The 25,260-nt window shown below is 45.3% G+C and overlaps 1 protein-coding gene across 1 annotated transcript in view; it reads left to right on the top strand.

Annotated features, from left to right (window-relative positions):
* Positions 1 to 25,260, top strand: part of nkd1 (NKD inhibitor of WNT signaling pathway 1) — a 33,812-nt gene that overhangs the window by 7,906 nt on the left and 646 nt on the right. The window contains exons 4-9 of the mRNA XM_071529278.1: positions 14,491 to 14,548; positions 20,090 to 20,193; positions 20,361 to 20,456; positions 22,978 to 23,125; positions 24,019 to 24,100; positions 24,638 to 24,765. Of these exons, the coding sequence (XP_071385379.1) occupies positions 14,491 to 14,548; positions 20,090 to 20,193; positions 20,361 to 20,456; positions 22,978 to 23,125; positions 24,019 to 24,100; positions 24,638 to 24,765 (616 nt within the window). The remainder of the gene's footprint in view (positions 1 to 14,490; positions 14,549 to 20,089; positions 20,194 to 20,360; positions 20,457 to 22,977; positions 23,126 to 24,018; positions 24,101 to 24,637; positions 24,766 to 25,260) is intronic.

Here is a 25,260-nt window from a genome sequence, read left to right as displayed (position 1 = left end):
AGCTCTTCCCGTGGCGCCGGGGCTGGAGGAGGTCTGGATTGTCTGTTAGGGGATGTTTTTGGTGGAAGGAAAGCTAAACAGAGGAGCGGCCCCGCTGAAAGGAAAGGAAAGGCTGTCCTCCCCTGGTGTGTTTACGCTCCACAGGTGCCACAGCCCAAGGAGGAGCTCACCCTGCAGACTGTCAGTGAAGCAGGCTCCCCAAAGGGCCATTTGCCCTGCCTGTTAACCCCCCCACCCCACCCACCCATTACTCATGTTGGAACAAACAGCGACCCTGACAGGAAGAGTACTTCACCAGATTTAACTGAGTGGTTCTTCAGTCTGTAGGGAACTGCAAAGTAACCACCGGCTCCCTAATGCCCACTAGCCTGTAGTTTGTTGTAGGTGTGTGTTTCGGTATACCTCTTAGTGTGTGTGTGAGTGTGTGTGTGAGTGTGTATGCATGTGCGGTCATATGTAGGCCTGTGTTTACAGCATCCCTGCATAGCTAGCATATCTTTTTGTCTTAACAACTAAATACTGTTATGACCTAAAATTAATCCAGTCCTGTCCCCTTAGTCAACTTCTCTAACTTTCCTAACTTCCCTAAGCCCTTCCTCTGAGGTTCACTTATAGGAGGTAAACATGGTTTTGTTCCAGTGCAGTGTGTCATTTAGCTCCTCATTCTAAGTGATCTGCCTTCAGTTTTACCATTCTGCCTTAGTTTTCTGCTTCAGCTCTGGAACTTCATGGATTTAGAAAAGAAAGACATGCGTTGCCTGAAGGGATTGGAAGCAGAACAAACTGTCTGTGCTGATTTGTATTTGATGCTTCAAAGCCAAGCCGCCTATATGCCGACGATGCGATGCTTTCTCTTGCGATGATCAAGCCACCATACGTTCTGTAGGAGCTGTGAAATCAATAGAAGGGACATGCTCATTGGCTACATTCAGGGCTTAAGATTAAATTGAGGGAACAGGGATTTGTCTTGGCTCATTCTTGTTTTAAATCTTGTTTCCTGGTTTCCTGGTTTTCAGTGGTCAGATTTAGCACCAGCTGTTTACTCTGTGTGCGTGTGTGTGTCTGTGTGTGCGTGTGCATGTGCTCAAGTCTATGTGCGTGTATGTGGGTGAATGTGCATGTGTACATGGGTAGTGAAATTTGTTAGCAGTGTGCAAGTGAGCAACCTACTCACTGCAAGTTCATTATGGTGAGCAGTGACACAAGCCACTAATTCCAGTCAGCTATGAATAGAAACGTGCCTCTGGCACCAGAGTGCTTGTATACAGTAGTTGAAGTGTCTATTTCTGCTGCCATGCTTACTTGCTAAGTTGAAAAGTTGTCTGTAATTACGGAGATTTTAAGTCCACAGTTAAAAGGTCAGATGTGAGGGATGTTTAAAGGTAGTGGCTTGTGGCTGGCAGGATGTCTGCTCCGAAACGTGTGTGTGTGTGTGTGTGTGTGAGTGTGTGTGTGTGTGTGTGTGAGCGTGGGCAGAGATGAAGAGCGGCCACCTTGGTGTTGAGGTCGCTCGGGTTCCCAGCTGTAGAAAAAATGGTCGCCTTGCACACGTCTGAGATTTTCCAAACTACCACCTAGTTTGGAAAATCTGTCAGCTGGAATGACAAGGTCTAGCAAATGGCTTTGAAGAAAGAAGATGGCTCCTAGCTGGTGTTGTTAGTGGTTAGGTATAGATGTCCCTGACTACAGTTGGGATTTTTGAGATTTGATTATAAAGGTCGGATTTTTTTATGACATCTGTGTGTCCACACTTGGCTTGAAAATTACCATTATGTGTCTCCCCTGGCTATATTTAAATCTGTGTCCACATTACTTTTTCCCACTCTTCTCCCCATTTGTATTGTGGCTGGACTGCATCCAGACTGTGTAGAATTCCATTCACAATGCAAGCCTGACCTCTTCCAAATCTGGTTTGATAGATCATATAGCAATGTGAGCAAAATCCAATTATTTGTGCATTCTGACTTCTCACTTAATGTGTCTTACCTTGATCGGATGATAAAAATCACACTGAAAAAACAAGCGTAACTGAAGAGTGTCATTCAAAAACGAGGAAATGTCATGGTTAATAAAGTTTAGCTACAACAAAAGCTACATTTTAGATGGTATAATCCATGGTATTTTTTAAAATACTGATTGATAAACATCAAGGAACAGTTGTCTCCCAGTATGGATATATAGCATTTTGGAGTTGAAATCCTTCAGCTGTAGCCATTGACATGACAAGTTACAGAGGTGTTTCTTCTCAGTTGGCTGTGGTGAAAGGTTGAAGTGCCTGTCACTTTCTCGCTGCCCTCGAGGTAGACTTCTTGACTAAAATCCTGTTCCTCCCACGCTCTGCAGCACTTGAGACTGGCGTCTGAAGCCACCCAGACGACTAAAGGACTGTCTCCCCTCTAAAGATACTTTAACTAATTACTTAGAGCCTCTAGACACAGTGTGGCACACCCACTGTTAAACAGAACACACACAGACACTCATGCATGCAAGTAGGCATGTCGCCAACCATTTGAATTGGGAGTCTCACACTGTATAATCCATCCTATTTTTAAAATACTGATTGACACACACACACACACACACACACATACACAGCAAACCCATGAAACCTAATGAGAACTACTGTGTTCTGTTTTCTTTACTGGGGATATTAAAGGTTCCCAGGATCACTTATTTCCTTCATGGAGGGAGAGGTGTCCTATTGCAGTATGAACCACACAGGCCCTTGGAGATGAGGTGTGTCATTTTGCCTATATGGCTCTCTCTCTTGCTCTTCCTCCCCTTTCTTTGGGACTTAGCTTCACTCTGAATTCAAAAGGCCATAATGTTGTGATTTGTTACTCTTGGCAGGCGGAGACCACCTGTAAATCAAGGCCAAGTGACGGGCCGTCTCCATTCCCTTCCAATCCATAGCTCCCTTTTGGGAATGTAAGGTCCCAGAGCGGGTTCATTGGTTGGTGGAGAATGTGTTAGAGGAGTCCACCTCCAGCTCAGATTCCCCGTTAACCCTCTGACTCCCAAGGCAAGTTCAGGATAAAAACAGAAGAGGCTCATTTTGCACTCACACCGCCAGCAATCACATCATCAGTGGCCAGTTTGAGCTTTCTGATCACTAGCTGAAGCACAAGTGGTATTGCATTGACAGGTGGGATATATAGCAACACTTGTGTGTGTGATTGGCTGTTGATAAATTCAGCTGCAGCCAACTTTTCAATGCCTGCGAAAGAGGAAATAAGACATCTGTGGTTAACGTCAATGTTTCTCTGGCCATAGAAAATGAAGGCACTACCGGCAATTGGTTTCTGAAATTGCTTGAGGGGCGAACGCACAGTTAGACCCTTGATCTACACCTTGTATCCTCTCCCTCGCCTCCTCTCTGGTGAGAGAAGGCTTTGATAAACAGTCTGATAAATGCTAATTGCTCTGGTTACATATTTTTCAAAGCTAATAAAGGCCAGTACCTTGAGTAACAGGCAGGGTTTAGTGCCTGAGGGGCTCGCCGAGTTGTAAAAGCTTATCTTTGCAGGTGTAAAAGTTTTGTAAATGGGTCATTAAAGCGTTGGCCAACTTCACACATGAAGCACAAAGAGGGAGAGGGGGAGGGGGATTACTTCAAATCAGCATGTTTCTGAAGCACAGAGATGAGGGCTGTAAATCTCTGCTAATATTCCACTGAGCCTTTCAGGAGGCAGCCTTTGATGTGGGTGAGGTAATGTGACCAGCAATGTTTGCAATGTTAATCTGACGTGGAGAAATGATTGGTGGCCGTGCACAATCGCTCTACAAAAGCAAGGCATCCGATCGCAGGTCTTATGGGTGCTATAAAAAATGAATTCACAGGCCAGAAAGCAAACACGCTAAACAGCACATGCGCATACAAATCTTTACACATGGAAATATGTACACACACACATACACAGTCACACACACTACACAGACACGTGTCTCTACGAAGCGTGTCCAGCAATGACACAGAGTTCATTTACACAGACACATAAAATGACTAAATATACAGCGAGCAAATCATGATGTTTGGATACTAGGCTTTACTAAACCACACCTCCGCCATGTGCGGGACTTTGCTTCAGCCTCACTAAAGCTGCCTCTGGTCTGTGTGTGTGTGTGTGTGTGTGTGTGTGTGTGTGTGTGTGTGTGTGTGTGTGTGTGTGTAGTCTCTGGATGACCTGTCCAGTGAACTAGAGCTAACAGGGTAAGCCCTCTGGCATGCGCAGGCTACTCGAACCCCTCCCGCCTCCGTGGTGCTGACCATGCACACTTTAATCATAGAGCAGCTTCCTCCAACCTGCCTGCTGATGGATCCCAAGTCCGTGGCTATAATTTCCTTCCTGGGGTGCAGGAAGAGAAGTGGGTGTGCTGTGACTGAGGGGTGTCAGGCGTGGGGCCGCAGAGTCTGCCCACCCCCCCTCCCCCTACCGCAGCCCACCGCAGTCTGTAGGGAAGGTGTCTACCAGGCTCCCTCTGAGACCTCAAATTACGCACCGGCCTGCTTTAGAGGACCGTCTCAAACCGCTCATCTCAGAGTTTAAGGGCTTATTTATCCAGCTGATGCATGACAACTCCTATATTTGCTGGGTTTTTTTCTTACGGGACAGTGGGACAGTCTGCTCAACTTCAGCATTGTTGTTTTTCTTTATATAGACAGAGGGGGGGAAAAAAGCGAGGCAGACGGAGTGGGGGAGACCTAGGAGAGAAAGCTTTGGTTGGGTTTTGATCCCCGGCCAGTTGGGGCCTACATGTGGTTTCAAAGCCGGGGGGTTCAACCACTTGACGATATCTGGGCACTTTTGCTGTTATTTCTCGTCCGATCAAGCTCCCAAGTTGTGAATTCCTTTGTCGCTCAGTGAACTTGGTAATAATACTGTCAGAGTTGGGATTTGATTCCCACCCGTGCTAAAAAAATAACACATATGCACTAAAAGTACTGGTGCTTCAGATAAAAAGCGCCCACCAAATGGCTTATGTTTTGTTAATGGGATATGTAAAGGACTCAACATCAAAAGATTTACAGTCTGTGACCTCTGGGAAGGCATTCGGCTCCTTATCAAATGCATAAAATTGCATTGTAAAACACAGCAGATATGACTTACTCTTGGCACTGCGGTCTGCACATGAGCACAGTTTTTATGCATTTATACAGTAAGTTGTAAAACATTTTACAGAGAACCCAAGTATCTTTTATACTGGAGTGAACCCAAGAAATACCTCATTGTATCATGTGATGATGAGCCTGATAGTCCCTTTGTAAAAAACAGATTTATCCAGTTTGGCTAGAGAGACATGCAGAGACTTATATTGGTTTTTGCTCGGCTACGGTTCTCAATCTGTAGGTGTTGTATGAAAATTGGCCCCATATCCTTTCTCCCCTCCCTAAATGGGGCCGTCTCGCGCCAGCTTTGCTACGCTATATGATTATCTGAGATCTTAATTTCATGTGTGCAAACTGATCCCCTTTGAAGCCACGCTCAGAGGCAGTGCTTTCTTCACTACCTCACATCAACACCCTCTATCTTGGCTCCATCTTGGGGCATCGTGTTTTAGCGCTACGTGCTGCTTTGAGTGAGGCTGTTTAATGTCGCTGGAAGGTGAGGAGCAGTTCAGCGTGAAGAAGTGGAGAAGAAGACTGGATCCAGGTTGAAGTTCCTGTCTGGTGGTGACTGTGAATGTTTTCTGTTTTTGTTTTTTTCGCAACAGCGCCACGTTAGCGGATGGGGGGTCAGCACACTGCCGACTCAGTGATCTCGGTCATTCTGCAATACTCCAGGATGGGCACTGATCCAGATTCCTGAGTTGTGCTGCTCAGTCCTTTGAAACGGCCTCCTGTGTATCTCAGTTTACTCTTTTGGGGGGTGGAGGGGGATGGGTATTTCCTCTCTTGAGGTCTTGTGCGAGTAACACTACACCTTTAAGCTAATTTGCAGCTCTAAAGCTAATAAGAGTTTTTTGTTGTTTTACTTCTTGGCTTTCAACATTGGGGCTGTGGCTGCATTACAGCTTTTGAAATGCCCCAGGCTAGACGACTAACTATTTTTTCCATTATTAATTCATAAACATTAGCTTTATGGCGGTTATCTACGTTATACAGAATCAGAATCAAAATCACTTTAATTGCTAAGTGCACTAAATTTATAGGATTTTGTCCTGGTGACATTGGTGCTAAAATATACTGAAAACTTCAAGAGTTTCATAGTAACCCTTTAATTTTAAAAGTCTCAGGGTGCATTGAGGGATGAACCCTCATTTACAATGCAGTCGAGAATACAGCAACAACAATCAAATTAAGTCAATTAATCACCATTAAAACGAAGCAAGTAAATACAGTATTAAATAAAAATTAAAAACAGTTGCAGTATTCATTTTTTGTGTGCATCGTCTGTGCATTTAGTGCATCGTAACACACCTGGTACAAGGACAGCAGGGCCTCACATACAGTGCAAAGGGACAGTGCAAGACAGAGATAACTCTACATATGTACATACACAGATACTGAACATCCTATAGCTGTGGGCGTTTCAGCAGTGTAGCACGTTTGAAGCTGGACTCAGGTGAGTGTGATGGTTTCTGCCGGTCCTCACCTGCTGCTGCAGCGCTCCGTTTCACCCTCTCCACCGGTGGGTGGCTTTCATGTGAGTGCCCCAGCCGTCTCCTGTTAAAAGGGCCCAGGGGAAGCAGAGATGCACTTGGGGGAAGCACGACCACCATTCCCACATTCTCCACTTGTCTCTCTCACTCTGCCTGTCTCACCCGCCTGGCTAAATGGCCTTTCATGTGCGTCGTTCCTCACTTCATGTCGGCAGCCCCACTCTGAATGTCACAGACCTGAAGGTGTTTTCCAGCGCGGGGTGGGGGTGGGGGGAACAGGAGGCACCCGGCCGCAGCCCTAATGAGATTTTTCCTGGGTTTTGATGGAGTGCCAGTAACGCCGCCGTTGGTCCAGCGGCCTGCCTCCACTGAGCCCTGGCGCACGATCAGGGGGAGCTGTCGTCGGCCGCGTAAATTGTTAGCCTGTGTGGCGTGGAAGCCTGTGTGGCGTAGAAGCAGACGGCATACAGACCGAGAGGCCTTGTGGGACTTTCCCACAATCACATATAAGCATATATTACTTGCACTTTAATGTACCCTTTTGCTTTCAAACACGCAGACACACAGAAAAACAGAAAAAAACACTCTGCCCAGGCGTTCCGCGTCTGCAGTGCCAGGGTAAAGATGACGCTAGAGCCCCAAGGCAACTTTCTGCCCTAACTTGCCAAGCTTCATTCTGGCACTTCCAGCCTATGCTCCCTCTCTCTCTCTCTCTCTCTCTCTCTCTCCCTCTCTGTCTCCCTCCCTCCATTGCATAAGTCAATGGTAATGGTACCTGGCACTCACACACCACTTAAAGCCTCAATCTAGCCATTCAGATGGTCAGAGGTGGTGTAGTGGTTAAGACTGGAGCCACATGCATCCCTGCTGGCTTATGAGCAAATCCTGCCATCAACCTCTTTCCTGTGTCTCTCCCATTCTGTTTTCTCTTGGCCTTCCTACGGCGTTAAAGGAACATTCCACCCTCAGATACTCTTGCAATGCTATATATTATTAATCTGTGATTTTTAATATATTTCAATTATTTTGTGATTAGGTAATTTACCTTTCTGTTGTACCCACTTTCTCTCAGCCTGCCTCATGTACTTCTACTTCAGTTAGTGATTTCCTACATTTCCCAGAATACCTCCAGACAATGTGTCTGAACTTGTTGTACTGAGCTGGGTTTTACGTGTCGGTGGAGATAGCAATAACTATAGTAAAAAAAGTGAGAGTCGCTCTTCATACTCAGAATGCAACATGTCTTGCGGCTGCGTTTTGTTTTGGTCTATTGAGGATACTCTCAGTGGAGAAATTGGTCTCTCTGCCTCTTCTACAATGGGTTTCTTCCTGCATGATCGTTGAATGTCGGTGCAAAATGGTGAATCTAGACAGAAGCAGTTTCTCTTTGATTCTGAGGGACTGACACCAAAACCTGACATTTACTGTTGATGTTTCAGAAAGTTGAACGTTTTTCTCCTATTAAACTCCATTTAAATATCGTGACATGACATTACGTTGTTTACGTCCGGATAGTTATCCACAGGAATAAAAAAATACACGACCAAACAACAAAATAGGCCCAGAAATGCTAAGTACATCGGCAATAGCTGCTTTTTTAACAGTGTTGAAGTGTTTTATGGTGGATTTTTTTCTTTAATAAAGGAAAATAAGTCTAAGGAGAGTGGATTGCCCATCATCCTTAAAGAAATATAGCTACTCCGATTTAGTGTTAGTTCAGTAAATATTATCATTTTTTAATATGCAAATCCATCTTTCTTATATCCAAATCCATATTCATAATGTGTGCCATTGATGTGTCTTGCCATTTAGGTTCAATGGCCAAACCAAACAGGCCCTCAGCCCGGCGAGTAATGTAGATGGGATGTTGTAATGGGGCAGGCACACTGTGTTCCTGTGTATAGTCTAGCCATAAATCACTTTCTGTGAAGGGGCTTGAACAACTTTAAAACACACAAGGGCCATACAATCCCTTGTCCTCCAGGCCCCGAAGAAGCTCTGAAGGACCTGGCTGCTGTTGAAAGCAAAACGCTTTATACTCTGGTTTCCACAGAACATTAAACATCATGTCTGGAAAATTGTTTTTGGTGGTCCCAAGTGTTGTAGAAAGACGCTTGTTTATGTGCTGAATGTCTTTTGTGATACCCTGAAGCCTGCAGCTCTGGCCGATGCCTGCAGAGTCCTGGGAAAGTGACACCTCACTGTAGCGTGCATAAAACAGTTTGGAATACGAGTATAAACATAAACACAGGCTGGAACCGAGCGTACAAACACCTTGACACATACTATATACCAGTGTTTAATAGTGGTGCATTCTATTGTGCTGCTGCACAAATAAGGTGCTGGATCAGCTAGTGCTGATTTTACAGTAATGTGTTGGTGTTGCCAATTAAGGCTCTATGAAAGGTCACCAGTGCTCTGATACATTGTTCTGACTCTGGTTGAGCCAGTTAAGAGGGTGGTGGGGGGTGGGGGGGGCTTATCCTCATGCTCCACTCTGCTTGGCCTATGCTCCCCCACAGTGACCTCTGACCTCTAAGTGAGCAAAGGTCCCCAGGGAAGCCTGTCATTGGCTCATTGCCTGACAAAATGGGTCAAGATGGATGGCTCTTTTGAGGTCACCTCATTTGCATACATATAGTTATCATGGTCATTGTGTGCCATATGTGCCAGAAAACTGAAGAAACACGGTTCTCTCATAGATATCCATGAATATTCAGATTCAGTAACTATCTATTTGTGAATGTTTCATCAGCTGAGCCTTGTCTTTACTGATTACTAGAGAAATCACTTTAAAGAGAATGGCCACTATCACAGTTGGAGTAAATTCACTTTGAACTCACTCAATTTAAGTGAAACTGCAGTTAACATAATACTGACGGAGCCTTCATTTTCAGTAACTGAACTGATTGAACTTCAATCGTCCAACAGGGCTACTTCCATTTATTTTATTTTATTATTTCTCTTCGCATTTGCTGCTTCTTATTGTTCTTTTTTCGACCATGTTGTGCTTTGTTGTCATGTTTTCATCACTTCACATCTGTGTTTAATCAATTTTATTTTGCGAAACAAGTCAATTGATTTTTTTCATTGATTAGTTTTTAATGACCTTAAAATATCAAAAGATGTCCAGTTTCCAAATTTGGAAGAAAATCTACTTTCTGAATCAATGGAAACAAAAGAGAATTGATCCCAAGCCTGATCAGTATCTGTAGAACAGGCTCTCTAATCCTCCAGTGTGGGGAGGGGCTGCAGGTCTCTATGAAGAGAAAAGCCTGGGTGTCCTGGTAGTTACAGAGACCGCCCCGTAACCGTCAGGTCGCAGGTTTGATCCTTGCGCCACCAGTGTCTCCACTGACAGCCATGTGTCCTGTCAAAGTGTCTTAAAACAACACCCTGAGCCCCTACCTGCTCCTTCATTGCAGGCTGCTCTGGATAAGAATGCCAGCTAGATGTGTGAAGTGTAAAAAGAGCAGTCCCTCGACAGCAGTGAATGCTGGGCTGCTGGACCAGGCTTTCCATTGATCTGCGGAGAGAGGGAGTGGCAGGAGGCTTCAGAGTGTCACCAGAGTCACTTTTGAGGTTGAGGGGATTAAGCTCTTTCTCACAGGCCTGAATGGAGCTCCGCTGCCCACCGAGGACCTGAGTCCAGCCAAAAGTGTTATTGCTGCCATTAAAACCTCCCGTTCTGGAGAGCAATAGGCCCTCTGAGCTGGACAAAGAAATTGGCCTCATTGTTCCTTTGGAGGAAAATGCGACCATTTGGCTGCTGGGAACACAGGAACCCTAAAGGGAAACACTGCTTATTTTTAGAACTCCTCAATGTTATTTCTGTGATCCAGGACAGTCCGATCAATTGTTGCTAACAACTCTCTGCCACAGCCAGAAACCAGAGAGCTAAGCTTGAAACCTGTAATGTCATCAGGTCATTCAGTCTGGAGCGGCTCCATAGAGAATGCATTAGAACAGATTGTAAGGTTGAAAGTGTGTGAGAGCAGCCAGGACCAGGGGGATTTTCTGGGGATATGGGTGCATTTTCTGGTTCAGAACTGCCAACACTGCTGTAGAATAAAGATCGTTTGAGAATAAAAACTCCAACAAACATTCAGATCAGTCTCCCATTAATTTTTTATGAAGCAGATCCAGACTTTCTACCTGATATCATCACAACTTTGAGTCTTAGTTCTCTGGTTTGGTAGAAAACTGTCACAAAATAATGATTGAAGTGTCACAGGGCATAGAAAAACACGCACATGGGTCCTTAAATTGAGTTGTGTTCCCCTTTAAGGAGTGATGGGAAATTTTCTTTTGCTGCCCAGTTTGACAATGCGTGCTTGTGTCAAATGCCCCGTTCTCTGAACTCCAGAAACTACAAAAGAATATGTGAAGAGATTCCAAGCCAGTTTCTGCTTTTTTTTTCTTCTCCTCTGCCTCTTTTTCCTCATATTTCCGCTGCCATTTAGTGGTCAGGGACTTTTGATGACAGGACGAGGAAGTGTGTGTGTGTGTGGGTTTGTGTGTGTGTGTATGTGTGTGTGTGTGTGTGTGTGTGTGTCTGTGTGTGTGGAGGGGGGGTCGAGTTTTCTGGAAATCTGAGGTTTTTGACTGAATGCATGTGATTTTTTTTTCCAACATTAACCAGAGCAAATCCCAGCGTAACCCCAGCATACTAATAATACAGCTGCCATCCATCACCACAGACAACAACCAATTAGCACATTCCTCTTTCCCCTGTTCTCATGTTCTTGGCTAACCCCTCAATAATTTTGGGTCATTCATCAAAAAACAGAAATGCACTCAAGACAGTGTGTGTGTGTGTGTGTGTATGTGCGTGCCAGTGCATGCGAGTTTGTGTGTATGTCCATGTGCCTTTGTGTGTGTGCATGTGTGTGTCTGTATAGTATGTGTCTGTATGTAATTGTATGCATCTGTGTGTTTCTCACTGTGTGTCTATGTAGTGCATGTGTTGATTTCCTTTATGTGTATAATTGTGATTGTGTGTGTGCGGGGCTGTGCATGTGTGTGTCTATGTGCAAAATGTGTGTGTGAGGAATGTTGATTGTGGGGTTATTTTATTTTTCTGCGGGGCTCAATGGAAGCAGGTTAACGTCACCACTGTCCCAGACTAAAGACATGATCACACTTCATCTCTAATGCATTTCTCTTGCTGTAAATTATACTGTATGCACAGTTGTGTTCAGGAATCCTATGGATCAGAAGTGTTGAGACAAATCTGATCAGCCGTGGTAACGGATTTTACCGCTACAATGTCAATTTTCTTTTGCAACTTTGATTCATGACCTACTGTATGTTTCCATCCAACTTTCAGTAAAATTTTAAGCAAGAAATGATATGCAAGTTAGGTGCATTTCCATCAGCTGAGTTGAAGCGGATAAATTGGGTCCCTGAAAAACCACATCCACCAGAAGAATGGAGAGTATTTCAAGAACTGATTAGTACTTGGGAAGTTGTTATTGTTTTTTTGTGTCAGCAAATGTGGCCACAACTTGATGCTTTCATTTAAAGACATGCATGCGGCAATATTCTAATATATCGACTAATGGCCATACAACCAAGACGCGTGCCATACACATGAGAGAGACAGCATGTATGACGTTTCTGGGAGGTTGTGATGGACAGATATTTTACAGTCAGTCTTTCAGAATATCTAACAACAAAACTCTTCTCAGATAGAGGAGCCCTGGGACAACAATAACCATTTCATAATAGAGACAAATACCGTTCAGGGCTGGGATGCATAGCCGGCCGGGTAGCATTGGTACTGGATGCAGTATTAGTGGCTGTGCGGCCTCTTCTCTGACCCAACAAACCCTGCCTGACCTGCTGAGAAAGGCAAGATGCCACCGTCTCTGGGACAGGCAGCATGGCAGCATGGCAGCATGGCAGCAGTCCGGTTCAGTTTGTCAGTGCCTGCTGGGGTCTCTGTCCTTCTGTCTCTACCTATGTATACAAATATGTGCACATGAACTGTGTTCACATATATTCTCTCTCTCCCACACACACTCACACATACCAGGGGTGTGAATGAATTAAAAGCTAAGTTATGGCAAAGTCCCTGCATCTAATATCATTTGCCACCAACACTTCCAAAACATATACTGAATGACTGATGACTGACAAGATATTGATAAATTATTAGACCTAAGGCACCAAACTATCACAGTTTAAAGGGAACATTGCTCCTCTGATGTAATTTTTGATTCTTATCATTTTGTTTGTTGACAGTGGAGACAAATGTGGAAGTCTACCCCATGTTAGTTGAATCTCCCAAACGATCAAGTGAGCCTTCTCCCAAACAACTGACGTAAAGGGGTCTGGTTGTTTAGAGCTCCAAACGGGGCATAACGTGACCAACAAATTTCTCTAAACAGCTCAAGCAGCATATTCCAAGTGTTTTGTAGCCAAACGACTGCACTGAGAGTCCAAAAGGCCTTTCTTTACATTATATAACCGAAACAGGGAAATGAGCTGATTCTGTTTACAACTGGCCGGCCAATAGAGGAGGTTGAGTCTTCAGGCAGAACTACATAATGTAGCTTGTAGTACAACTTAATGATGTAAGAGCAGGCTGACTGACATGTAGGAGTGTAGATAATGACAGACTTTTCAGTTTGGGGTGAACCTTTAACCCTGCCTCTCTGTACTGCTTTGCCATATTAGTCGGGTTCAAGCCAAGTTTAACATACATGCCTGTTAGGGGCTCAGAGGGCCCGGCTACAGGTTTTGGGAGAGTCAGGTAGACAGACCGCTCAGTCAGTTGGTCTGTCAGTCAGTTCTGTAGTGTGGTGTATTCTCATCCTAAGGCCACCCACGGTGCTGCAGCCAGGCCGGCACTAGACTGAGGAGGGTAGGATCACACCAGCTGACCTTCTACCTCTCCGGATTAGACAGAGATCCTTTCTCTCGCTGTCATACAGTAGCTTCACCACTGTGATTCTCACACACACACACACACACGAGCATACACACAAATGCACGCACACAAACACGGTACTATTGTGAAGCGAGTAGCTTGAGGGGCTTTTTGATAAGGTTAATCAACCTATTGTAAGTGCGCTTCAAAATTACTGCAGTAACTTCAGTATGTTCTGTATACCAGTCTCCACAGAGTCTGAAAGGAGTATGTGCAATTTTTTTGGTTTGTTTTTGATGATTGTGGGAAATATTATTCGGTGGTAGTCTGTGTACAGTCCAAAATACAGTCTGAACTGAGGCCAGGGGCGTGAGTCTGTGTGCTAGTGTGTGTGTACGGATGTGTGCATGAATGTGTTTGTCGGCCTGTGAGTAATGGTTTTCGGGCCAGATGACTGTAATGCCACATGGATACCTGAGCCAGACTTTTCCATGGTGAAGCCCCGGGATCACATGTCCCTCCAGTCTCTGTGGTATGCACTCGCAGACAGGGCTGCCAAGAGAGGGGGGCCCGGGTGAAAACGGCCCGGGAAGAAAACAAGCCTCTGAACGTATCGCTGCACTCCACAACGATAACCCGCCACCAAAATAGCCCCACTACCAGCCCTTTTTCTCAGAATCTGCTGCTGGGCCAGCGGCGGCGATTTAGATATTTCTTTCACATAGTCTCCGTCCTGAGTGCCAGTCTTACGCTCAGTTTGTTTTCGATCCTCCAATTACCATCCTCGTAGACTTTCCGCTTCTGTTTAAGCTCAGTGTGCAGTTGTCAAACTTTCTACATATATAGATTTTAAACGCTGTAATTTGGAATCAGGCATGTCACTCATGTACTGGAAAGCTGTGCCGTGGACTTGCACCGTTAAATCAAGAGTTGTTTGTTTTTATGTGACAAAAATACAATATTTCTCCACTGTATGGCTTGAAACACTGAAACTACATGTCTCTTTGTCTCTCCAGGACTCCATGGATGAAGCCTGTGCAGAGGGGATCAGTGATGAACACTACCGCTTAGAAGGTAGGTCTCCTCTCCTCTCCTCTCCTCTCCTCTCCTCTCCTCTCCTCTCCTCTCCTCTCCTCTCCTCTCCTCTCCTCTCCTCCCCTCCCCTCTCCTAAAGGGTTTGCCATTCTGCCACCAATTACTACACCAGCTCATTTCACTGATCTGTTCCCCCTCTCTGATTGAAGGCGCTAATCAGTTAAATTAGCTGGTATAGTGTTTGGTTTGAATGAAAACTTGCATGCTCTTGGGTCACGATGGCAAATGATTGAAAACCACCTCACTAGATGCACACTGGCCATCCAGGTGTGGTATAGCTCTCTTGCTAGCGTTGCTACCAGTCGCTCTTCATCCTCTCCCCTCTTCTCCCCACCCACACCCATTCGCTAAGCCCCAACAATGTGCTGATGAGGTCCCCTTTACCTTCCCTCCCTCCTCTCCACCTCTTCCCTTTCTCTCATCCGCCCTTCCCCCCGTGGCGCTGTGCAAAGTGCCTCCACTCCCCATGTTTTTCCCCAATGTGGTGTGATCCTGGATTAAGAGCTCCGGGAGGAGAAGTCGCTCCCTCCCATTTAAAGGCAGGATCAGACGTGAGATGCAGGCTGAAAGGTGGAGTTGGATGAGACCAGCCCAGATGTTTGGCAGCATTGGCAGAGAATTCTTTTTAAGATTCAGTTTTAGGTAATTGGAGTTTGAAAGGGCGTTCTGTCACTGGGGTGAAGCTGAGTCTGGCCCGAGGTTAATGTCCTCCCCACAAGAAAGATATTGCTAATTAGCCATGCTGTACTTTTAGTCCATTTTCCATGATGGCCTAGACCATTCACTTGAATACAGCACCCCATAGCTGATATCTCAAAATCTGCCACAACACAGAAGACTGCACCCTCTAAAATGGTACTATTTTGTAAGCTATAAAAGGCAAATGGCAGTGAAAGGTAATTGAAAAATTTGAACTTCAATACCCAGAATTCATGTAAGGTGATGTCAGTAAACTGCACACAGCACGTTCATGTTTACCAGCCCGGCCGGCCTGTGATGCTTTAAACCAAAGGAAACCAAAGGGACAAGAGAAGTGGGTCCAGATTTCTCTGGACGGAGCCACTGTTTGGGAAACAGTTTGTATTCCACCTTGAAGTTTCGATTCATCAGTACAAACCTGACACCAGAATTTCATTTGGGTAAATAGGGCAAATCTACAGTGTCTCAATAAGGGGGGATGGGATGCTTTTCTCTGTTGCAGCCACACTTTGTGATTTAGGCTGATAAGATGGATTTATTTTTACATTTAAATATTGCCTGGTGCAGCTTTAAGAGGTCAGGATAGCTAATAACGAGTTTTACTTTCATGCCAGCACTCACTTTGTAGGTGTTACAGTTTTCAAATGGTGTCAATCTGAATTTGGAATTTTTTTTCTTTCCTTTATAAGGCAGCGGTGAATACATCCAAGTTATTCTCTTTCTCAGAGGAATTGGCAAACCGTGTTTGATTTGCAGCTAGTGCATTAGTATTCCTTATGACCTTTTTCAGACTTTTGAAAAACTACCTCTTATAAAAACAATTCTTTATTTCAGTGTGGAATAATTTGTCTTCAGACACAATATTCACATAGCGAGCCATTTCGTACCTCCTCAGGCATATTGAGACCCAAATAAAGACAGCAATGGAGGATTTATGATGTCCCCTGGTTGAACTCCATTCAGTGCAGTGATCAGATCTATCGTCCATAGATCTAACAAAGTGGAAACTGAAAATGAGAGAGAAAACAGAGAGAGAGGAGAGATGATAGGACGACCAGCGCACTTAAAAGCCCTCTTTCCTCAGGGCTTCAGGAAACACTTCCAAAGAAAGTTTTGTGGGGATTAAAAAAGAACTCACCGGCAAAAATTGCAAAGGAGAGAAGAAGAGAAGAAGGGCTCCGCGATGAAAGTGTCTTTAGGATACTTCACATTGCATTGCAAGCATGCAAGAAGAATAGCCTACATGGGCTTTTCACACATTATAGTGTTTTTTTTAAGTCTTTCTTTAACCAGGGAAGGGTTTGCTGAGTAGACCCTTTTTCAGCCACGCCTTGCTTCAGATTAATTTATGCTCGTTCACACCTGGGAGCTGCCCAGTACAACCAGTTCTACTACTGTGGGTCACTGAGCAGCGCTACTGGAGCAAGTGAGGATTAAGTGCCTTGCTCAAGGGCTGCTGAGGGAGGAGAGAATGGGGATTTGAACAGGTGACCTACAGCTGCCCCCAGCTAGGGTTTGTATAACAGGAATATTCAGTCATATAGCCCGGTGTTATTCTCTCAATCAGAATCACCTTAGTCTGCAGCACTGTGCAGCTTGACTGTAAGAGGAGGGCACAGACCCAATTATGTGTAATACAGTAGCCTAGCTAAGCTGGGTGTGATAGCTCAGAGTGTGTGGCAGCTTTCCTGAGCTGACTGTTATAGCTGTGCTCGTGTTTGTGTGTGTGTGCGTGCGTGCGAGTGCATGCATGCACGCACATGTGTGTGTAGCGGGGCTGTTGGAACAGGCTTGGCATAGAGGGTGCCAGCCTCGGCCGCCCCCGTCTTCCCCCCTCAGATCTGATGTGCAGCCAATCCCCTGGCGGCGGCTCCTCTCATAAAGAGCCGGCTTATGTCTGTAGTGGGGGGTCAGAGGGAGGGGGGGGAGGGAGATGGCAGATTACTGTTACTCCTCCCGGCATTTCATTAGCCTCGAGATAAGCATCTCACCAGCATATTGAGCCTGCTACGGAACAGATTTGCCCTCGCACACAATGTTCCCTTTGAGCACCTCAGATGATCAAACGGCGGGACCCCGAACGCTGCTCCTCTCCAAAAAGTTGGTAAAAGCTCCCTGGGATGATGCCTTTCATTTCTGGCATTTTCCCCTACCCAGGGATGGGACAGGTCCGCTTTGATCTGCTTTGGATCAGGAGGAAAGAAACGGGGCTGTTGTGTCTGCTCCGTTGGCGAGCACAACAAACAGTGTTTCAGATTTGACTTGGCTTAATTAATTAGTGATTCTGTTTTACAGCCGGTCTGATCCTCTTCCAAAAGGTTTGAGAATGGAACTTCAAAGTGTGACGGGAGGGGAGAGGAGCGGGGGAGGGTGGTGAGAGAGGGGTGCGGTGTGTGTGTTTGTGTATACGTGTGCATGTGTGTATATGCGGCCTATGGGACTCAGCCGGCTCTGTAACTCCTCTCAGTCCATCCGCAGTGAGCAGACGTTAACATCCCGGTGGTGGGATGATGGGCCGATGCTCAAGCAAAACAAAATGGCCAGTGGTGGAATTGGAAAATAAACAGGGGCAGTGGCGGGGTGAGTTTGTGATCTTTGCCAGTCGTGTGTCTCTTTGCGCTCTCATTTCATTTTTGACACCCTGGTCCCAAGTGTTATAGAGGCTTGCGGTGGCAGCGTTAAGGTTTGAGAAGCAACCTTGACCAGAAAGTTCCCGATTTAAATCCCCAGACCATCTGGGAAAATCTTGGTAAAGGTGATGGAAAAACGTTCTTCCCTCTCTTGACAACTACCATCGAGCTGCCCTTGAGCAAGGCACTTAACCCCCAACTGCTCCAGTGGAGCTGCTCACTGGTTATCAGCAGACTGTGGTCGTATTGGGTACCAGCACCAAGATGTGAACATGGAGAAACAGTGGCTGAAACAGAGTGCGCAAAGGTTTAAAGAAAGGTAATCCCACTACATGCAATGAAACGTCTGCAGTATAGCAGGAGATGTTGGCAGGTTTCACATAGGTGCGTCTGATCGTCAGTGTTGTTGGGGATGTGGGAGCACAGGAGCTGGGAAGTGCATGTGACAGATTAGCGTTCCCTCTGGACTGTCTGCCTGTGCTGTATGTTTGGGAGGTAATGTAGGGTGAATGTCACTCCACAGAGTTATGAGCTCTGCTGCACTGGGCCAGGGACTCAGGTGCCTCCTATGGGCCCTTTGATGTTACATGCTGTTCCCAGCATGCCATTTATTTTCTAAATGACACGTAATATTCTGTCATGTTCTTGGCATGTTATGCCATTCAAGTTTCATGTTTGCTCTATGTAACCCCTGGGATATATGCTGTAGCTAAGAGCTTAAAGGACCATTACTACCTCATTACAATTCAAAAAGTGACTCTAAAGAAGATGTTTTTGCCATGTGAGAATAAGTGCTGTCACGATTCCAAAATTTTGACTTTGATTCCGATGCCAGCCTTGGTATCACGCTTTTGATTTTCAAACACTACTGCAGCCAGAAATGATACAATAATCTTACCTGATACCTGAGGTGAAACACGACAAAATAAAGTAGCAGTTCAGGAAAAGCTCTAGTATAGTACCATTTCTCAAATCAGGTAACATAGTACTTTTTCAGTGCTAATACTCACTAGTGCTAGTGAGACACTAGTGAGAATAAAGGCTTTTAATGTCTTAACATTAACTAAATAACAGAGTGTCTTGGATTTTGTTGGAATTGACCACCCCTACACTTTCACAGATCCTTTTAGCCCAAATGATGCCTCCCCATGCTGTTTTTGACCCAAAACCTTCCAAAGACCATTTTTGACTTGAGCCAAGCGTCTGTTTTCTGTTGCCTTTGAGAACCGTCAGAAATATTGTAAATATAAGTTCAGTGTACAGAAGTGACCCAAGAAATGGCAATTACGACAGGGAAATATGATTTTTCTGATACTTGAGTTGCTGAGTTGTGACATCTAGAGAGGATGTTGCCAGTAGAGGTGGGAAAAAAATGTATTCACTTAAGTATCGCGTTTTTTTTTACGATTTTTAATTGATTTTTTTAAATTCCTGAATTGATATAATTCAAATTCAATTGCCTCATTTTAGTCTATGCTTATTAGACGAGGTGGAAAGAAGTTACCGCTTTTATCCAGCAGATGGCGAAATGTATTTGTGTTGAGGTAGAAGGGTCTAGACTTTGATGGTCAGCAGCTCCAGCACAGGGGGAACAGTGCGTATTTAATACACAGACATCCGTGGCCCACGAAGAGTTAACCATAAAGCACACACCTTCTCCCCTCGAATTGCCTGAGTCCTTCGTTCTGTCTTGCCGATAGACGGAAAATATCGAATCGCAATACTTGTAGAATTGCAATACTTAAGAATCGCGATACATATTGAATCGGCACCCAAGTATCGTGATAGTATCGAATCGGGAGATAAACATATCGTCCCAGCCCTAGTTGCCAGTGTATCCACCTACCTGAAGCACAAAACAGCTCTGTGCTGCTTTCAAAAATAGTACAATAATAATAAATATAATATTATAATAAAAATACAATTCAACAATATAGCCAGAGACTCAAAAACTGTGTAGGAGTTTTGTTGCAGCATCCGTCTAGCTTTCATTTCCAACCAAGAGCACTTGAATGCGTGACACGTCTTAATTGCGACTGCCAAACTCGGAAGTAGGTGCTTACAAGGAACACTTGAAGGCGACATATCCCCAGGTTATGACTGCACCCAACGTTCCCATCCTCAGGCTCTCTCTTTTATCTTTGTGTGTGTGTGTGCATGTGTGTGTGTGCGTGTGTGTGTGTCGCTGCAGTGGCTCTACCCCCGGAGAAGACAGACAGCTGCTGTGTGGAGGAGAAGATGCAGGAGAGGGACAGCCAATCTCCCGCAGGGCCACAGAAGCAGCTCCAGTTTGAAGTGAGTGTCAACATCGACTGGGACGTTTATTACCTCCCCTCAGGATGAAACTAGGGCAAGGGCAGGACAACCACACACACGCACATGCACACACACGCACGCACGCACACACACACACACACTCACACACATTATGGTATTGATAGTTTAGTGCTGTGCTGTTTCAGGAGTTGGAGTGTGCTGTGTCTGTGGAAGAGGATAACAGACAGGAGTGGACCTTCACCCTGTACGACTTTGACAACAACGGCAAAGTCACCAGAGAGGTAAGACTCCTGCTTTGACCAGTGACTAACCTGCAGAAATAAACGTTAAATGAATGGATGGATGAGAATAGATGAATGAATGAATGAATGAATGAACAGACAATAAATGCATCAAAACACCCACCAACACTGCACAGTAGCTGGGGGAAAGTTACTTTTAAAAGTAATTAGTAAGTTGCTCTTTGTTAAAAGTAGCTTGTTAGTTACTGTTTACTGATTTACTGTTTAATACTTTTGCGTTACCCACTTCATAAACATGCCGTAGCAAAAATATGGCTTGTGCTGCCAAATGTGTTGTCAATCATTGTTTTAAAATACAATGCAAGACTAATGCTCTATTTTTAAAACAGTAAGCCAATCGCATATGTATCAAGCTGTAACTTGTCTGTATGAGATGCTGCAGGATTTTTATTTTCTTCTACTTTTTTTAATCGCGCTAACAAAAATGAAATCATATGAAAGAAAAATGTAAGAAATAACATTATAATTTTAAAAAGTAACTAATACTGGCTTACAAGAAAAATGAATGAGTTAAGTTACTAGCTACCGCAAAAAAGTAACCTGAGCACTCTCACATGCTACAAACTCTGGATTGAACGAGCAACTTCCCCGTTACCTTTTCAATGATCCCTTTTTTGGTGTCACCACACTCGAGAAGAGAGCGAGGATGGAAGTTTTGTGCCTCTACCTCAATCTCACTGTAAGGAACCAAATCCAGCAACGTCTGTGTGTGTTTCCTCTCCTGCAAGATACCTAGTGGCTTGCGTCTGCCTGGTACAGATCTGAGAGCACATCCAGAAAGGCCCGTGTTTTTTGAGAGCGACTTGAAACGGCGCAAAGAGACTGGAGCTGTCCTCTGTGTGGTTGGCTCTGCAGTTTTTTTGGCATCGCCTGTGGCTCCGCGGCTCCGCGGCTCATGAGACGGCAGGCGGCGGCTTGGAGAGGGAAAAAAAAAAACGCTTTCTTCTCCAGCTCCCTTTTTTTTTTATATTCCTTCACACGTATAAAAAAAGAGAGAAGGAAACCAAAAATGACACGGGAGGCTTTTATTTTATTTTTTTTTACAGTACGTCTCTGTCTGAAAACAGTATCTGGAACCGGTCCCTGAAGAACTCATAATAGTCCTTTATGTTATGAGTCAGAATAGTATAGTGGTGAGTGGAAATCATGCTGTTGGGTTTTTTTGTGTGCGGGGGGAAACGAAGGGAAAGGAAGCAGCTAATAGGCCCAAAGAACAGGCGCAGGCTAATTTCAGAGTGATTTTAGGAGTGCCGTTTCTCGGTAGTGGCTGTCAAAGGAGCTCTTGTGGTGTAGCTGTGCTACCTTCTGAGGGAAAACACTAACGAGACTTGAGAGACGAGTCAATTCATTTCACTTCCACAGAGGATTGAAATTTGCATAGAGAATTAAAATTTGGTTTGCAATAAAAAAAAAAAAAAACACATAACACAGTTGCTGAGACCCGAGAGTGAGTCAATAGCTCAGTGTGGTGCAAAAAAAAAAAAATCTGCTCAAAACATAACATTTATAGAGAGCCCAGATCATTTCATGTTCAAATTAAGCCGTTCAATTTGAAGATATTGATGCTTATGTATGGCTTTGTCAACAGTGCAGATGTCAACTGTAATATAATAATAATAATAATAAACTTTATTTGTATAGCACCTTTCATACAAGAAATGCAGCTCAAACTGTACTCAGTGTGTACATGCTGTATGAGTCCTGTTCTTTTTCCTCTCTTTCTTCCTGTCTGTCTCTATCAGTCTACCTCTCTCTGCCTCTCTCTCTGTGTTCCCTCCATTTCCTCAGCCCTCATTGGCCTGGGGCAGAGGTTGTTATACTGGCCCTTAGCTACATAGATGAGCTAGCGTGTGTGTGTGTGTGTGTGTGCACATACGTGTGTAAATGCGTGTGCTTTTGTGTCTGTGTGTAATCGTATGCACGTGTTTTCTGCATGTGCGCGTATGTGATTTGAGCGATTATGAGACACGGAGGAGTGAACATGGGGAAAGTGCAGAGAGCGTACAGAGCTGTAGAACAAGCCTCACATCAGGCCTGACATCCCCGTCAGCCTCCTCTGCCACCGCCAAGACAGTTCTTTTCATGAATTTATAACTTGTCTTTACACCCTGTCTGATCGTTTTACTTGGAACGCTGAACTAAAACAACTGACATCAGTACGTTTCTCCGCTCGCTGTTGTCTGAGTGACTTCACTGTAATCCTAGCTAGCGTGAAGTATGAGTTCAGCGCTGATCGGAGTCTGATCAGGCACACGAAGAAGCAGGGAAGCTCTGTAATGTGTCTGGTGTATGCCGCACAGCTTGAATGTACACAGCTATGGAGTACTGAATTCATACCGACAATGTGTCTCTGCACCAATGTTACCAAGAATCTCTAAGAATTTTTTTTGTACGTGGCGATCAAGCGATTCTGATCCCCCATTAGAAATGAATGGAAGTTGAAAAATCACGTCCTCTGGCTGACGCTCACGCTCCTCTCTTCTCTCCCCTCCCCACCCAGGATATCACCAGCCTGCTCCACACCATCTACGAGGTGGTGGACGCCTCCGTCAACCATTCTCCCAGCAGCAGCAAGACACTGCGGGTCAAACTCTCGGTGGCTCCCGACTCCAGCCAACGGTGGAGGAGCTGTACGCAAGGTGCGGCAGGTAAAGCCGGGACGGGACGGGACGGGGCTCGGTTCGGTTCGGTTCGGTTCAGAGGCAGTATCGTGGAGGGTGGGGGAGGGTGGGGGAGAAGAGAACGGGGCACTTCGGGGTCCCCCTTGTGTTGCCTGCTGTCAGCTCACCCGGAGATGTGTTTGTTGTCATGCAGAAAGGCGGCTGCTTCAGGCCTGTCAGAGCTTTCTTCCTCGCCGTCTCGGCGTCGCTCCATCTCTCCCACTCAATGGGGTTCATTTTTAATGATGGGGGGAGTGACAGAGCCAAGAGAGGGCCCCCCCAGCGCCTTCAAATACTCTGAAAGAAACCTTAAGAGATGTGCCGAGTCCTTTTGATAACCACAGCCATTTTTCTTTTCTCCAAAGTTCCCTTTTTTCCCCCTTCTTCTCCCCCTCGCCACCCCCCCTGCTCAGAGCTGTCGGGAAAATATAGCTACGTTCAACTTAACTTTTCTCACTGACGACTTGGTAAACAAGTAGTGAGGGAAAAATATCTCAAAAAATATATATTCCTGTGTGTTTACGTCCTGTTGTTTTGGCTATAAATATCCGTCAAGCGATTCAAACAGAGCAAGCTTTGAAAATATTGCCGGCTGCCTTCATGCTAATTTCAAACCGCATCAGATCTTGTGCCCTTAATAAACTATTTGTGATGTGTGCATGTTTTTTTTTTTAATTCCATGCCGTATAAGAGACCTGGAGTTGAAAATAGAATAAATGAAGCATTGTTGTTTTTTCCTCTTCTATGGATCTTCAAAGTAAAAACCCTAAAACAAAGGCTGCTTTCTTCTGAGGCTTGTGTGACTGTTGTAATGTGTGTGTGCGGCTGCTCTGTGTAGCTCTCTTTGATAATGGCCTCCTGTCTTTCACACATACACACAGACATGTCCCACCCCAGAGAGAAAAGTGACAAGTGCATAGAAGACCCCAAGAGCGCCGACAAGAAGTCCCGAGCTCTCCTAAGGTAAGGCCCAGTCTCTCTGTGCACTGTAGCCTCTATCGTTAAAACCAGTGATACCTTTGAAACATTACATCACTGATAATAAAAACCCGTTATTTAACCAGGCAAGTTACCTAAAAACATTTTCTCATTTAGAGTGGTCTGGGGGGAGTCTTGCAGGAGGAAGGAGGGCCACACAAATTCACACATTGACACCTGGGAGGTGGCTAGTGCTGCCACAGTCTTCTGCTGTTGGCCAATGAGCGGCTCCAGTGAAGCAATTGGGGTTGTGACTTGTCCAAAAGCATCTCAGCTATACTTAGGAGAAGTTATCAGTGAAGGGGAGAGTGTGCCTCATTACTGAACCCGTCCAGATTTTCCCCAGTTGGGATTTAAACCTGCGATTTCCCGGTCACAAGCTTGCTGCTGTAACAATTAGTCTACCGCCGCCCGATAATAAGGAGCGCTCGTTTTACTTTTTCCAAACACTACTATACTGAACCTCACTGTGGACTCGGGCCCAAACTGCCGCCTAATGAGAAGTGCCGCTTGTGCCCGCAGGCGCCACCACAGTGACCACCACACCCAGCCGGGCTGCCAGCGCCACTGTGTGGATGAGAACCTGGAGCGCAGGAACCACTACTTGGACCTGGCAGGCATCGAAAACTACACGTCCCGCTTCGGAACCGGTGAGTGGACCGGGGCCAGGGGCGGAGAGGGAAGAGGGGAGGGGGGGAGTGGGGGGGAGAAAGAGAGTCCATGGCGCTTTGAAGCTGCATCCAGAGGCCCTCATTACTGCGGCACCTGCTTGGAGCCATTAGGTGGACTACCAGCCCACTGCAATCCTGGCCAGTACAAACATCTGGGCCCAGGCGAGCACAATACATCAAGTGTTCGAGGCTAAAGCCCATCAACAGTACGGGCTGTTGTGAAGTGAATTATTAGGTCTAATAAGCAGCAGCCTTGATCTGACAGTCAGTGATGACATGTGATTATTTTAATGTTGGCCCTGTTAGAGCGGTGCTAACAGAGATCTACTCTGTGTCACATTGTGTTATCCGCATGAAGATTGGACCTGAAAATGAAGCTGCCAACAGAATGATGGAGATTTCCAGTGGAGCTCTATTAGTGAGCGGCTGGCGTAGGAGTGAATTTTGACTTTGAACTTACCTTTCATGTGAATT

The sequence above is a fragment of the Centroberyx affinis genome, unplaced genomic scaffold (assembly GCF_046629955.1).
Source record: "Centroberyx affinis isolate AG114_WGS23_722 - 3 ecotype Tasmania unplaced genomic scaffold, CSIRO-AGI_Caff_v1 ptg000124l_1, whole genome shotgun sequence".
Taxonomy (NCBI): Eukaryota; Metazoa; Chordata; class Actinopteri; order Beryciformes; family Berycidae; genus Centroberyx; species Centroberyx affinis.
This window is presented reverse-complemented; position numbering and strand designations above follow the sequence as displayed.